Below are 16,226 nucleotides of genomic sequence, written 5' to 3' on the forward strand. Positions count from 1 at the left end.
TGTATAAAAGGATACACCATCTAAATGTACATCAGGGTGTATAAAAGGATACACCATCTAAACATACCTCAAAGTGTATAAAAGGATACACTATCTAAACATACCTCAGGGTGTATAAAAGGATAGACCATCTAAACATACCTCAGGGTGTATAAAAGGATACACCATCTAAACATACCTCAGAGTGTATAAAAGGATAAACCATCTAAACATACCTCAGAGTGTATAAAAGGATAGACTATCTAAACATACCTCAGGGTGTATAAAAGGATACACCATCTAAACACACATCAGGGTGTATAAAGGAATACACCATCTAAACATACCTCAGGGTGTATAAAAGGATACACCATCTAAACATACCTCAGAGTGTATAAAAGGATACACCATCTAAATGTACATCAGGGTGTATAAAAGGATACACTATCTAAACATACCTCAAAGTGTATAAAAGGATACACTATCTAAACATACCTCAGGGTGTATAAAAGGATAGACTATCTAAATATACCTCAGGGTGTATAAAAGGATACACCATCTAAACATACCTCAGGGTGTATAAAAGGATACACCATCTAAACATACCTCAGAGTGTATAAAAGGATACACCATCTAAATGTACATCAGGGTGTATAAAAGGATACACCATCTAAACATACCTCAAAGTGTATAAAAGGATACACTATCTAAACATACCTCAGGGTGTATAAAAGGATAGACCATCTAAACATACCTCAGGGTGTATAAAAGGATACACCATCTAAACATACCTCAGGGTGTATAAAGGAATACACCATCTAAACATACCTCAGAGTGTATAAAAGGATACACTATCTAAACATACCTCAGGGTGTATAAAAGGATAGACCATCTAAACATACCTCAGGGTGTATAAAAGGATACACCATCTAAACATACCTCAGAGTGTATAAAAGGATAAACCATCTAAACATACCTCAGAGTGTATAAAAGGATAGACTATCTAAACATACCTCAGGGTGTATAAAAGGATACACTATCTAAACATACCTCAGAGTGTATAAAAGGATACACCATCTAAACATACCTCAGGGTGTATAAAAGGATACACCATCTAAACATACCTCAGAGTGTATAAAAGGGTACACCATCTAAACATACCTCAGGGTGTATAAAAGGGTACACCATCTAAACATATCTCAGGGTGTATAAAAGGGTACACCATCTAAACATATCTCAGAGTGTATAAAAGGGTACACCATCTAAACATACCTCAGAGTGTATAAAAGGGTACACCATCTAAACATACCTCAGAGTGTATAAAAGGGTACACCATCTAAACATACCTCAGAGTGTATAAAAGGGTACACCATCTAAACATACCTCAGGGTGTATAAAAGGATACACCATCTAAACATACCTCAGGGTGTATAAAAGGATACACCATCTAAACATACCTCAGAGTGTATAAAAGGATAAACCATCTAAACATACCTCAGAGTGTATAAAAGGATAGACTATCTAAACATACCTCAGGGTGTATAAAAGGATACACCATCTAAACACACATCAGGGTGTATAAAGGAATACACCATCTAAACATACCTCAGGGTGTATAAAAGGATAGACTATCTAAATATACCCTACATCAGGGTGTATAAAAGGATACACCATCTAAACACACATCAGGGTGTATAAAAGGATACACCATCTAAACATATCTCAGAGTGTATAAAAGGGTACACCATCTAAACATACCTCAGGGTGTATAAAATAATACACCATCTAAATGTACATCAGGGTGTATAAAGGAATACACCATCTAAACATACCTCAGAGTGTATAAAAGGATAGACTATCTAAATATACATCAGGGTGTATAAAAGGATACACCATCTAAACATATCTCAGAGTGTATAAAAGGGTACACCATCTAAACATACCTCAGGGTGTATAAAATAATACACCATCTAAATATACATCAGGGTGTATAAAAGGATACACCATCTAAACATACCTCAGAGTGTATAAAAGGATACACTATCTAAACATACCTCAGGGTGTATAAAAGGATACACCATCTAAATATACCTCAGAGTGTATAAAAGGATACCCCATCTAAATATACCTCAAAGTGTATAAAAAAATACACCATCTAAATATACCTTAGGCTGTATAAAAGGATGCACCTTCTAAATATACCTCAAAGTGTATAAAAGGATACACCATCTAAATATACCTTAGGGTGTATAAAAGGATAAACCATCTAAATATACCTCAGAGTGTATAAAAGGATACACCATCTAAACATACCTCAGAGTGTATAAAAGGATACACTATCTAAACATACCTCAGGGTGTATAAAAGGATACACCATCTAAACATACCTCAGGGTGTATAAAAGGATAAACTATCTAAATATACCCTACATCAGGGTGTATAAAAGGATACACCATCTAAACACACATCAGGGTGTATAAAGGAATACACCATCTAAACATACCTCAGGGTGTATAAAAGGATACACCATCTAAACACACATCAGGGTGTATAAAAGGATACACCATCTAAACATACCTCAGGGTGTATAAAATAATACACCATCTAAATATACATCAGGGTGTATAAAAGGATACACCATCTAAACATACCTCAGAGTGTATAAAAGGATACACTATCTAAACATACCTCAGGGTGTATAAAAGGATACACCATCTAAATATACCTCAGAGTGTATAAAAGGATACCCCATCTAAATATACCTCAAAGTGTATAAAAAAATACACCATCTAAATATACCTTAGGCTGTATAAAAGGATGCACCTTCTAAATATACCTCAAAGTGTATAAAAGGATACACCATCTAAATATACCTTAGGGTGTATAAAAGGATAAACCATCTAAATATACCTCAGAGTGTATAAAAGGATACACCATCTAAACATACCTCAGGGTGTATAAAAGGATAGACTATCTAAATATACATCAGGGTGTATAAAAGGGTACACCATCTAAACATACCTCAGGGTGTATAAAAGGATAGACTATCTAAATATACATCAGGGTGTATAAAAGGATGCACCATCTAAACATACCTCAGGGTGTATAAAGGAATACACCATCTAAACATACCTCAGGGTGTATAAAAGGATAGACTATCTAAATATACCCTACATCAGGGTGTATAAAAGGATACACCATCTAAACACACATCAGGGTGTATAAAAGGATACACCATCTAAACATATCTCAGAGTGTATAAAAGGGTACACCATCTAAACATACCTCAGGGTGTATAAAAGGATACACCATCTAAACATACATCAGGGTGTATAAAATAATACACCATCTAAATGTACATCAGGGTGTATAAAAGGATACACCATCTAAATATACCTCAGGGGATAATGATGTTCAACAGGATAATATTGTCCATACTTAGCAGCTTCATGTTAGATATTATTGCCAGAAAGTCTACATTTCACATCAATACTTTAAAGTGATGAATCTATATAAACACGTATGTTTTAATATAAATTAATATTACCTTTGACATTTGATCTTCTTTTGAAACTATTTTTAAAAGCCATTTCAAAATCCATTATTCTTTTTTATATTTGTAATTTTCAATAGTGCCGTTTCAATTTCAATGTGCTCCTACACTCATACTTCCGGTTTTGGTAAATCTGTAAAAGCTAAGCACTTTTCACACAGAAAATTGAATTATCTGGAGTAGGAATTGTCTCTACATTCTCTCTGTTCAGTCAGACTAAGCATCGGACAAAAAAGGTCTGATATCTCATTTTTATGTTTGTACCAGTATCAAGAGGTACCAGTACCGTCCATCAAAACTTTGAATACAACGAGCTTCTGCTGCAACAGGAACATTCTTTATACACACACACTACCATGCACTCACTGTTTATTTTTTCTCTCAATGTATGTGAACTGCACAAAAACACTTTTCTCATTATATGAAGTTGAAAAGTTTGAATGGTATATGTTGTACTTGTTAAATAAAAATAGGTTTTTGCACAGAGCTTTTTATTACCCGAGCAACACCAGACCTTCATCTAGTATAGATATGTTTGAAAACCTGTCTGTCCAAATATTAATAATAGTGCCTATATTCATTGAAAGCTAATTTACAGAAAAACGTTATTTCCAAACTATTATCATTAGACATAGACTATCATAAGACAAGGATTATCATTATGACATGGATTAACGCTAGACATAGATTATCATTAGACACGGATTATCATTAGACATGAATGTAAATGATGGTTTTGTATATTTAAACGAGTATGCTGTCAGAAGAAGAGCTTTAGCACTTTGCGGTTTTCCTCACTACACCTCTGACAGCTAGTCATTACGCCTCTGACAACTAGTCATAGCACCTCTGACGGCTAGTCATAATATCTTTGACAGCTAGACAAAATACTTCTGACAGCTAGTCATAACACCTTTGACAGCTAGAAAAAACACATCTGACAGTTATTCATAACACCTCTGACATCTAATCACTACACCTCTGACAGCTAGTCACTACACCTCTGACAGCTAGTCATTACACCTCTGACAGTTAGTTACTACACCCCTGACAGCTAGTCATAACACCTCTGACAGCTATACAAAACACCTCTGGCAGCTAGTCACTACACCTCTGACAGCTAGTCATAACTCGTCTGACAGCTAGTCATAGCACCTCTGACAGCTAATCACTACACCTCTAACAGCTAGTCATAACACCTCTGATGGCTAGTCATAACACCTCTGACAGCTAGACAAAACACTTCTGACAGCTAGTCATAAACCTCTGACAGTTATTCATAACAGCTCTGACATCTAATCACTTCACCTCTGACAACTAGTCACTACACCTCTGACAGCTAGTCACTACACCTCTGACAGCTAGTCACTACACCTCTGACAGCTAGTCACTACACCTCTGACAGCTAGTCACTACACCTCTGACAGCTAGTCATAATATATAAGAGTTAGCAGTCAGCTTACTAGAAAAGTGTCAGGTTCTAAAGATTAACTCTAATTGTTATAAATGAATTCAAATACTCACTTGGACAGCTTTTATCCTCCACCAGCACATCATCCAATGCGATGTCACTGACCACAGGCTTACCAACTTTTCCCAAAAAGTTGATCTAAAATCATGATGCAATTGATATTGAAATAATTTAATGAAATTATAGCTACTGACTGTATGCATCTTTAAAAAACCTTCTAGAGTTGTAAAGACCATATATACTCTACATCTAAATTAGGAGAGGTATCTTGATAAACACGTTTGGTCATTAAAAAGTGTCTAAATCCGCTTCGAACTCAACATTGTATTCAGCTTATTTGACTGGTGATTTAAAATCACAAAACTTTCTGGCTCTCTTTTTATGATAAAGTTGTTTTTACGAAGAAATATTTCATATAATTTTTGTTACTGTAAACTTGAGCAATTTTGTTGAGAAGCCGCAGGACTTGAAGATCAGAGTGTATTTTTACTTGTACTTTAATAGACAACACTGAGTGTGGTTTACTGGGTAAGCAATTGTATCGTCTCTAAATGTCTATGAATAAATAAACCCAATGAACAGACAATCAGGATTGACCTCCAATCCGAGCTTACCTGGTAATCTGCTGTCCAATCAGCCTTCGAAATAGGCACAGTGGCTCTGAGCCACCTATTCCCTTTATTGCCCGACAATGACCAGAGGATAGAAGATTTCTGGCTGTTTGGAGCATCGACACGAACGCTGAGGGTTCCTATTCCAGTGCCAAACATATGGTACCAAAAGGTGAGGCAGCGATCTTTTCCTGATTGGAAAGAGGGTGAGATCAAGAGAGCATTATCGTCAGCTTTCCTCGGAGAACTTGTCTCAATATACACGTAAGCGCCTGCAAACATTAGTATAAAGCTTGATATCAGCACTCAAATAAGCTACTAAATACAGGTAAGTCATATTTCGTCAGGAGAGCTAATAGCCGTAAACTATCATGAGTAGTTGTCCTCCACCGCCTAAAATTTACACACTAAGATTTGCCTAGTCGTAAATATAAGCTACTAACAGGAATGTATTACATTAATAAGACAGGTTTCAAGGGGAGATCCACGTAAGCGAGTCACCTTTTATAAACACTGACATTGAATAAACCCATACATTCCAACTTGTGCATACTAATTCTTACCCGCGCTAGAACCAGTTGTGTGGTCTGCAGTTGGTCCTGTACCTCCGGAGGTTGTGACACCCTTGTTGCGTGTCCAGTCAAACACGTCTTCTTTCCCATTTCTGCCATTTCTCCAGCCACAAAGATTTGTGTCAAAAGTGCAGTCGCCTGTGGATGCTAATAAAATGTAGGCAAGAGTTATGGGATAAGTAGAAATGGGAGGGTATTATCAACATCAAGTCATATTGATATGGACAAGGATTATATACATCTTAGTATAGATGAGTATATAATTCTTGATGAGTTTGACCTTTTAGATTATCTATAGATGTATATACACATGAGTATAGACTAGGAGTATATATACATGAGTATAGACTAGGAGTATATACACATGTGTATAGACTAGGAGTATATACACATGAGTATGGACTAGGAGTATATACACATGAGTATAAACTCTCTCTCTCTCTCACATTGCAATCCCTCTCTTTAGAGTAAGATGTCTGCTTGCTTTATCTATGTGTTTGGTGTGTTTTAAGATGGCTCCGTAGTCCGATCATTGCTCTGCATTGACGATTGCAATGTGGACATTGGTAGTCATCATTCATCAAAGTATCAGATGAGCTAAGCCGCACTTTTCGTGCTGCTTTGAGCTCTTCTCTGTGACGCATTTTTTCTCCTAGTATATACACATGTGTATAGACTAGGAGTATATACACATGAGTATAAACTAGGAGTATATACACATGAGTATAGACTAGGAGTATATACACATGAGTATAGACTAGTAGTATATACACATGAGTATAGACTAGGAGTATATACACATGTGTATAGACTAGGAGTATATACACATGAGTATGGACTAGGAGTATATACACATGAGTATAAACTCTCTCTCTCACATTGCAATCCCTCTCTTTAGAGTAAGATGTCTGCTTGCTTTATCTATGTGTTTGGTGTGTTTTAAAATGGCTCCGTAGTCCGATCATTGCTCTGCATTGACGATTGCAATGTGGACATTGGTAGTCATCATTCATCAAAGTATCAGATGAGCTAAGCCGCACTTTTCGTGCTGCTTTGAGCTCTTCTCTGTGACGCATTTTTTCTCCTAGTATATACACATGTGTATAGACTAGGAGTATATACACATGAGTATAAACTAGGAGTATATACACATGAGTATAGACTAGGAGTATATACACATGAGTATAGACTAGTAGTATATACACATGAGTATAGACTAGGAGTATATACACATGTGTATAGACTAGGAGTATATACACATGAGTATGGACTAGGAGTATATACACATGAGTATAAACTCTCTCTCTCACATTGCAATCCCTCTCTTTAGAGTAAGATGTCTGCTTGCTTTATCTATGTGTTTGGTGTGTTTTAAGATGGCTCCGTAGTCTGATCATTGCTCTGCATTGATGATTGCAATGTGGACATTGGTAGTCATCATTCATCAAAGTATCAGATGAGCTAAGCCGCACTTTTCGTGCTGCTTTGAGCTCTTCTCTGTGACACATTTTTTCTCCTAGTATATACACATGTGTATAGACTAGGAGTATATACACATGAGTATAAACTAGGAGTATATACACATGAGTATAAACTAGGAGTATATACACATGAGTATAGACTAGGAGTATATACACATGAGTATAGACTAGGAGTATATACACATGTATATATACTAGGAGTATATACACATGAGTATAGACTAGGAGTATATATACATGTGTATAGACTAGGAGTATATACACATGAGTATGGACTAGGAGTATATAAACATGAGTATGGACTAGGAGTATATACACATGAGTTTAAACTAGGAGTATATACACATGAGTATTACCTAGGAGTATATACACATGAGTTTAAACTAGATGTATATACACATGAGTATAATAGAGGAGGAGTATATACACATGAGTATAGACTAGGAGTATATACACATGAGTTTAGACTAGAATTATATACACACCCGTGCTATTAGTGAGCTGTGTGCCACTGCAGAGTCCATCAGTCAGAGAGAAGTCATCAATAGCCATGTCTCCATGATAACCAGAGCCAACTGTGGCAAGTACTTTCAAATTCCAATCAGCCGATGGAGAAGGTATATTCATCCTTGTCAGCAACCACTTGTCACCCTTGTTGCCTGTAAGAAATAACCCATCTATCTTCAGTCGTGTACAGATTTCTGACTTATAATAATAAGCATCATACAAAGAAATAAGGATTTCTGGTAGTTTATGTATAACAAAATATTTATTTTCTAACATTTAAGTTTTTAATGATTAGTATTAACAGCCTACAAGAGTGATCCAAGTTTTACAGACTTCACTGACTCAACAGATGTTGACAGACAGTGTTTTCCTAATTAAAACTGTCTTCTCAAACGTAATAATTTCCATATATCTGAACATGAAATATATTCAGAAAGGTCTGCCTTGTATTCAATTGTATCTAGCATGCAAATAAGCCAAAAGGGAAACTCTATTATGGTTTGACTGAGTACCAAACACGTGGCTCAGAGTATACACTACTGCCTACCACTAGATTTCCAGAGAAGTTTAGATGTTTTGCCAATGACAAGGTAAATCTGGAGAGTTCCAATGTCTTTTCCATACATGTGGTACCAGAGACTCGCACACTTGTCGGTTCTGTATGAGAATTTAGGGGAAAGAAGAGCAGCCTTCCAGCCATTGATGGTCTTACTCGTCTCAGTATAGAGATAGAAGCCTTTACCAGTCTGCGTAGAGTGGTCCTTGCTTGGTCCAGTGTTGATTGTATTTGTTGACCCCGATTGTAGCGACCAATCAAAGTTGTCATTTTTCATCTGTAACATGAAGATTAAATAAAAAAACTAGAGCTTTCTTATAATAGCTTTGAACCAGCAACAGGAATGTCTTCCATCACAAACTCTCAACTCAATACCATGTAACAAGTTACATTCTCTTGAAAAACATCTGTTTTCTGACAGCCTTCTACAGCCCAGAGTATTGTAGAGTGAAAGTAAAGCCATGTCAATTTTTCCATCATGTGATCTTAAAGGTGACACGTTGAGCTAATCTTTTTTCATTTTCTTAAGAAAGAGCAATGCCACAACAAGAGCTCAAATATCATAAGAATGCTATATTACACCAATCATTTTTGACTGTTTGTTCCGAATAAAACACTACTTTGTTCTAACTACCATATTTCAGCACTTCATATCATAATGCATTCTTTCAAGTCATCGTTTGTGTTATAATTAAAGAATAAACTTACTTGAGTCCATCCACAGAGATTCGGACTCTCGAATCCACAAGCATCCGCGTTGGCAGGTTTACATGAACCAGGACTGAGGGAAAAGTCATCAATAGCAATGTCACCCGCATAGCTCGCTCCCCTTACTCCTTCTATTACAATCTATAAGTAGATATTGAACAAAATCAGTTATTCCTCACTCATGAGTTCACAGTGTAAAACCTTTCCGCTTAGTATTTTCTCATACTGAACTTCTGAGACGTTGTATACACAAAACTTTCTGTAGTAACATAAAAGTTTGGTGGAAGTCTCAATCAAGAAACTTAGAGATAAAATTAATATAAAAGATTATTATGAAGATTATGTAAATAATGTAGTTGCTTGATAGCAGCTATGATACTCTGGTTCATGTCATATACAGGCTGCTAAAAAGTTATAGATGTCTGGTGCAATTTAAGTCTTTTGGAACACTGACATCTCAAATCAACAGAATATTCAGACTAACCTTAAAATCTGAAGTAAAATCTTGCCCGTAATTAGTGACACAACAAAACAGGTGTTCACAGTGTAAAACCTTTTCAACTAATATTTCCTTATGCTGAACTTCAGAGACATTGTATACACAAAACTTTCTGTAACAACATAAAAGTTTGGTAGCCTTCAAAAATAATTAAAACCATGTGTTAATCTTGAAAGATATGTTTGCTGAGATTATACCAGAGGTGATTGTCCAAACTCTATTCAGCTTGATGGCAGCTATGATATGCTGCTTTATGTCATATGCAGGCTGCTAAAAAGTTACAGATGTCTGATGTAATCTCAGTCCTTTTGAACGCTGACATGACTATTCAAACGAATCTTCAGACTCACCTTAAAATCTGAAGTAGCATCAATGGCAACTTCAGCTTGTTTCCAAGCGTTACCCTGGTTACCATTTCTAGTCCAAACAGGTTTACCATTTGAGCCTTGTCTTTGAGCATATACGTTGAGGGTCTCTATGTGTTGGCCCCACATGTGGTACCAGAATGAGAAGCAGTACTGTCCAGCTCTAGAGAACAACAGAACACTGATAGTTAGTCAATGTTAACTATTCTCTAGCTGCTAGTTCTTGAGCTGTACCATTTCACATCTTCATCACATTTCTCTCTCTAACACACTTAAGAGAACACATGTTACAGTTAGTATTACATGTTACTACTACTAGTTTTGCATAAAATTAGCTTCTACTTATAGTTTGAATTCCAATTGCCATGCTCTATTGTCATCTATTTATTCTAAACTTCTGTTTTTCTATGCCATAACTCTATACTATACTTCTGTGTTATATGTCTATGACATGTCACTACAGCTTACTTCTGTTTGGCTATTATCGGAGACTGTAGCTGTGCTTTGTCGTTGTTTCTTCTTGGTGAGGAAGTCTCAATATAGAGGTAGTAGCCGCTACCACTTGTGTGATCTTTCCCAGGACCTGTGCCTCCTGTAGCCGTTGGCTTGTTTTGGCGTGTCCAGTCAAACTGATCTCCTTTTAATTGTATCCAACCACATAGACCAGAGTCAAAGTTACAATCAATTTTACCAGGAGTCGCTGGTTTGATCGTGCTAGGGGATTTGGTTGTTGTGAAGAGTGTGGCACCTGGTGTTATGGCTGCATAAAGATATAGGAACTTTATTATTGTAAGTTTCTTCACTCTCTTAAATAAGAGGCAGCTGCTGATGAATAGATGATGCTATTTATCCAGCTTACCTTACTACAGAGCTTAAACGAATTTGAAGTTATATCTGTTAATCACGGAATCAACAAATATAAATATCGATAGGTAAGCAAGCAAGTTGAGGGCGAATGTAACTCACAGGTGCAGAAAGCTGTGCTGGAGAGTGTTATATCATCAATTGCTATATCTCCCTGTATTCCCTTGCCTCTCACACCTTCTATGACAATGGAGTACGGAGTTGCTGACTTGATACCAACTTTACTCTGAAGCCATTTACTACCTTGATTTCCAGACAGCCTCCATATCAAAGCATCAGAAGATCCTGGGAAAGTCAAGTGACAACAGAAAATCACAATAGTCCATTGCAACAAAAGAAATAAGGAATGCTGGAGAAGACAACTATTCAGAAAGCACTCACCCGTTTTTCTCAAATACAGGTTGAGTTGACCAATGTCAGGGCCGCTCATGTGGTACCAGAAAGAGAGACAACTGCCATTGGTTGCTGAGAGACTTGTGCTAACATAGAGAGCGTTGTCTCCTGAAACTCTCGGAGAACTTGTCTCCAAGTACAGGTACTTTCCTACACAGCAGACAATTTATAAGTATTAACGTTAAAAAAACCTTTTTTCACACAAACTACAAACCCAAGAACAAACACTTTGGGGATTAGCTGTTGGAAACCTAACGAAATATCCCCTTTAAGTTATCATCTCATCTTCCTTTTGACTGTCCTACTTGTTTATAGTGTTACCATTACCTGAGCTACTTTGAAGGGTATGGTCAAAACTTGGTCCAGTGTTTGCTGTTGGGGTGCTTTTGCTTGTCACTATCCAATTGAAGATATCATTGGTTTTGGTGTTAGACCATCCGAGACAGTCAGTTTCAAACGAGCAGTCCACTGTATAATATATTTTTAATGAACACATTTTTGTAGGAACAGAAACAGAATTATATATAAACAGAATTAGAACTCATAATCATTCAGCAAAACTTCTACTTTCTTTTCTGCAACCTTTTTTTGCCCTAACAACATGACAGATTTCTTGAGCCGATTCCTGCAAGCATTTCAAATAAAAGCATTTCCACAACAAAGAGTAGCTTCTTATTCAAGTACTTCCTACCTCCATCATCCCCAGCAGACAGGCATGCTGTGCCAGTTTGTACTGAAACATCATCTATCGCAATGTCTCCTTGCCATCCATTTGTTGTCACTGCCTCAAACACCAGCTGAAAAGGGCTAGAGGTGACAGCTAAGCCGAGTTTAGTCTGTGCGCTATTCCATCTGTTTCCCTGGTTGCCAGAAGTTGTGAATATTGCGGGGCCAAGACTTGAGCCGATCTGTTGAAGATAGAGAATGAAACATCATCAGGTGGCTATCAATACTTAAGCTCTCTAGTAGATCTCTAGCAAGATGGTCTTGAATACATTGTGCGTTTAAAGTATCTCTGAGAAAATTGAGATCCATAGAATGAGATAATACACGTCGTATGAAGAACTACAGATAAACAATTAACCAGCTGTATGTACTGTTCTTTGTGAATCATCGACTGCCGGAGAACTCTTGCTAACAAAAATACCTTTGTGTAGACATTGAGAGTGCCAGTAGCTGCACCAAGCATATGGTAGTAGAAGAGAACACAAGCGTCTCCATGCATGGTGAGCATAGGAGAGATTAGTCTTGCTTTATTACCAGCGGATTTCCCGGAAGCCTCAATATACACATATTCACCTAAAACCAATTGAGCTATTATTTTATCACACATACAGTTACCTGAAACGACAGATAATTCCTTAAGCTAGACATTTCTACCCAAAACAAGGAATAAAGCCTTAAGGCACAAATGTCCATCTGAAATCAGTTGGGCTAATGGCTTGGGCTACACATATTTACCTGAAACAAGTGAGGGTGAAGATTTTCCCTCAACATACTAGAGCATTTCACTGTATTTTATAATTATTCAGATCACATATAGATAGGTCTTTCACATGCCTGTTAAGGCTAAGTGCAGAATGCAAATGTGCATACACTGAACCTGCTTTTTGGTTAAGTCAAGTGTGCCTAATAGAGGCCATGTATGTATATGTATATATATATATATACATTAAACATAAATATATCTGCAAATAAATCAGCGATGGGTTTAAAAGGACAACCTGAAAGTGAGGAATACATAGAGTTTAATCAATTAGAATTAATCTTTACTTTTAAATTTGGGAATTTAACCATTTCGGCAATGTAATAATTTATAAAAAACAATTAATAGTTCTCAAAATTTTAGGTTAAAAATTCAGTTGCTTTTTGTCAAATTTGTTCATAGCTCATCAGTTTATTGCATATGGCACACTGCACTAAGCATTACATTAGTTTATTGCATATGACACACCGCACTAAGCATTACATCAGTTTATTGCATATGACACACTGCACTAAGCATTACATTAGTTTATTGCATATGGCACACTGCACTAAGCATTACATCAGTTTATTGCATATGGGACATTTCACAAAGCATTACATCAGTTTATTGCATATGGCACACTACACTAAGAATTACATCAGTTTATTGCATATGGCACACTGTACTAAGCATTGCACCAGAGAACATAGTCCCCTGCTATTAGTATGGTACATGATTACATAGAAGAGTCTTTGTCATTTGCAAACAAACTATTTCATGTTAGCGAAGCGGACAGCTCGAAATCCTCTAACCTTTGTCTGTGCCATATGTGTGGTCAGAAGTAGGTCCTGTACCAGATGATGCAGTTGATAGGGACTGTCTTGTCCAATCGAAGTCATCTGTTTTGTCTTGCACAAACCTAAGTAAAGAGCAGTTAGGTAGGTGTTGCGGTAAGCTGGTACCTCATGTATGACACGAGCAAGAGGAAGTAGCCAAGGTAAAGTATTACTATTCTATTTAGAGATGTATGCTCGACCTTCAGCAAACATGAATACTGAAAAGTTGAAGCAAGCCATGTGACTCCAATAGTGAGGCTAACAAATTGCATCTTGATTGGTAAGAATTAGTATGCACAAGTTGGAATGTAGGGGTTTACTCAATGTCAGTGTTTGTAAGAGGTGACTCGCTTATGTGGATCTCCCCTTCAAACCTGTCTTGCATTTAAAATCATCATATTTGCGTTTTTTGGCAATCTTTTGCTACCAAATTAATTTTTTTACGGGAACATAATATTATATTTGGTAAAACCTAATACCTGACAAGGGCTTATATAAATTATCAGAGCTTTTGAACAATGGGGATTATAAAGAACATTTTAATACCAAATTAATCAGCGTAAAATTTTACATCAGCTGATGCCATAAAATGCGACAAATATGTTGCAAAATGACCTCGTACACTTTTTCACGCCTTTTCACTACGGCCGTCAGCGTGTCCGAGTCGGACGATTTATCAATATTATTACAGCTTACGGCATTATTATTTCTGCTAAAAATAAAAATAATCACTCCCAGTAGTAATATTGTTCAATAATGATCACCCAAAGTCCATTGAGCTAAAATAGGTGAAACCTCCATACCTGTAATGTGTTTGACATAACTGGTCATTGCTAAGAATGTGCAATAAAAAATAAAAAATTTTGCAAAGTGAAACTACGCTCAGGATGGGTTGCAAACATATTTTTTATAAGCTTAAGGCATGTGGATAGATATTTCCTCTTATTTATGTATAAATATGATAGGCTAATTAATAGGCCAAGGCTGCACTATACAGCTCTTAGCCATAAGCAAACGCGTTGCCAAGCCGTAATATGCTGGCATACTATGTTGTAGCGAAAGAGTCAATGCAACTACCAACTTACATAGCTCAAATCTATCACTAACATTGCTTACAAGCTAATGAAATGACAAGGCACATTGTCTATAAGTCTAGCAGAGCACCTGCACAGCTTGCTACCAACAATCGAATACTAATAGGCACATTGTCTATAAGTCTAGCAGAGCACCTGCACAGCTTGCTACCAACAATCGAATACTAATAGGCACATTGTCTATAAGTCCAGCAGAGCACCTGCACAGCTTGCTACCAACAATCGAATACTAATAGGCACATTGTCTATAAGTCCAGCAGAGCACCTGCACAGCTTGCTACCAACAATCGAATACTAATAGGCACATTGTCTATAAGTCTAGCAGAACACCTGCACAGCTTGCTACCAACAATCGAATACTAATAGGCACATTGTCTATAAGTCCAGCAGAGCACCTGCACAGCTTGCTACCAACAATCGAATACTAATAGGCACATTGTCTATAAGTCTAGCAGAACACCTGCACAGCTTGCTACCAAAAATAGAATACTAATACCCACCCGCAAAGCTTAGCATCCTCAAAGTCACATGTAAACTTTCCAGTGGTGTTGACTGGAAACTTTTGGGCGCAGCTGAGCTTGCTGTATGTGATGTCATCGATGGCGATGTCGCCCTTTGATATTCCACCACTAGATGCTTCTATGGCAACCTTCAAACAGTAAGTGTGAAAAAGAAACATATAGAACTATATAAAAAATGTAAACAAATCTCTTTAATCATGAGAGTGAAGTTAAGTATAGGATTTACATGAATCCTAACAATAACACTAGTTTGGGACAGCGCAGTAAAATCATCCCATGTTATACTAAAGCGAGAAAGGTGTCATACCTGATAGCTGCCAGGCTGCCTCAAGTTGACCTGAGCGTATCTCCATTTGTTTCCTTGGGACCCCGATTTGCTCCACAATGACCTGCCTTTTACAGTCACCTTTAGGCTTCCGATGGTTGCGCCATACATGTGGTACCAAAACGTCAGACAACCTGTCAGATAACTCTCCCAATTGTAAGCAACGTTTTTGACACATAAGCATGAGAGTGGGGGGAGGCTGAACCATATCATGCACAAGTTTTAAGGTGCCAGGATGGGCCATTGTATTATAAACCATTTTAGTAGCAGCAAACGCTCTCAGACTACCCTTACCTTTAGTAATGACAGGTGTAATGAGAGTTGCCTTCTTCCCTCTAGAAGCTAAGGTAGTCTCAATGAACGCATATTTGCCTCCTAAAAGTATTCAGAATTTTATCACAACTCTCAAAGCTATTAGGTTTT

General features: G+C 37.0%; 1 protein-coding gene across 1 annotated transcript in view; it reads right to left on the reverse strand.

Annotated features, from left to right (window-relative positions):
* LOC137390900 (MAM and LDL-receptor class A domain-containing protein 2-like) overlaps positions 1-16,226 on the reverse strand; it is a 150,108-nt gene that overhangs the window by 125,636 nt on the left and 8,246 nt on the right. Inside the window, exons 14-29 of the mRNA XM_068077215.1 lie at positions 16,098-16,178; positions 15,786-15,937; positions 15,458-15,606; positions 13,840-13,946; positions 12,707-12,858; positions 12,251-12,467; positions 11,548-11,709; positions 11,269-11,451; positions 10,771-11,062; positions 10,288-10,465; positions 9,439-9,579; positions 8,722-9,007; positions 8,153-8,326; positions 6,178-6,333; positions 5,618-5,886; positions 5,057-5,141 (exon numbers count right to left, since the gene is read on the reverse strand). Coding sequence (XP_067933316.1) covers positions 5,057-5,141; positions 5,618-5,886; positions 6,178-6,333; positions 8,153-8,326; positions 8,722-9,007; positions 9,439-9,579; positions 10,288-10,465; positions 10,771-11,062; positions 11,269-11,451; positions 11,548-11,709; positions 12,251-12,467; positions 12,707-12,858; positions 13,840-13,946; positions 15,458-15,606; positions 15,786-15,937; positions 16,098-16,178 — 2,784 coding nt within the window. The remainder of the gene's footprint in view (positions 1-5,056; positions 5,142-5,617; positions 5,887-6,177; positions 6,334-8,152; positions 8,327-8,721; positions 9,008-9,438; positions 9,580-10,287; positions 10,466-10,770; positions 11,063-11,268; positions 11,452-11,547; positions 11,710-12,250; positions 12,468-12,706; positions 12,859-13,839; positions 13,947-15,457; positions 15,607-15,785; positions 15,938-16,097; positions 16,179-16,226) is intronic.

The sequence above is a fragment of the Watersipora subatra genome, chromosome 3 (genome assembly GCF_963576615.1).
Source record: "Watersipora subatra chromosome 3, tzWatSuba1.1, whole genome shotgun sequence".
NCBI lineage: Eukaryota > Metazoa > Bryozoa > Gymnolaemata > Cheilostomatida > Watersiporidae > Watersipora > Watersipora subatra.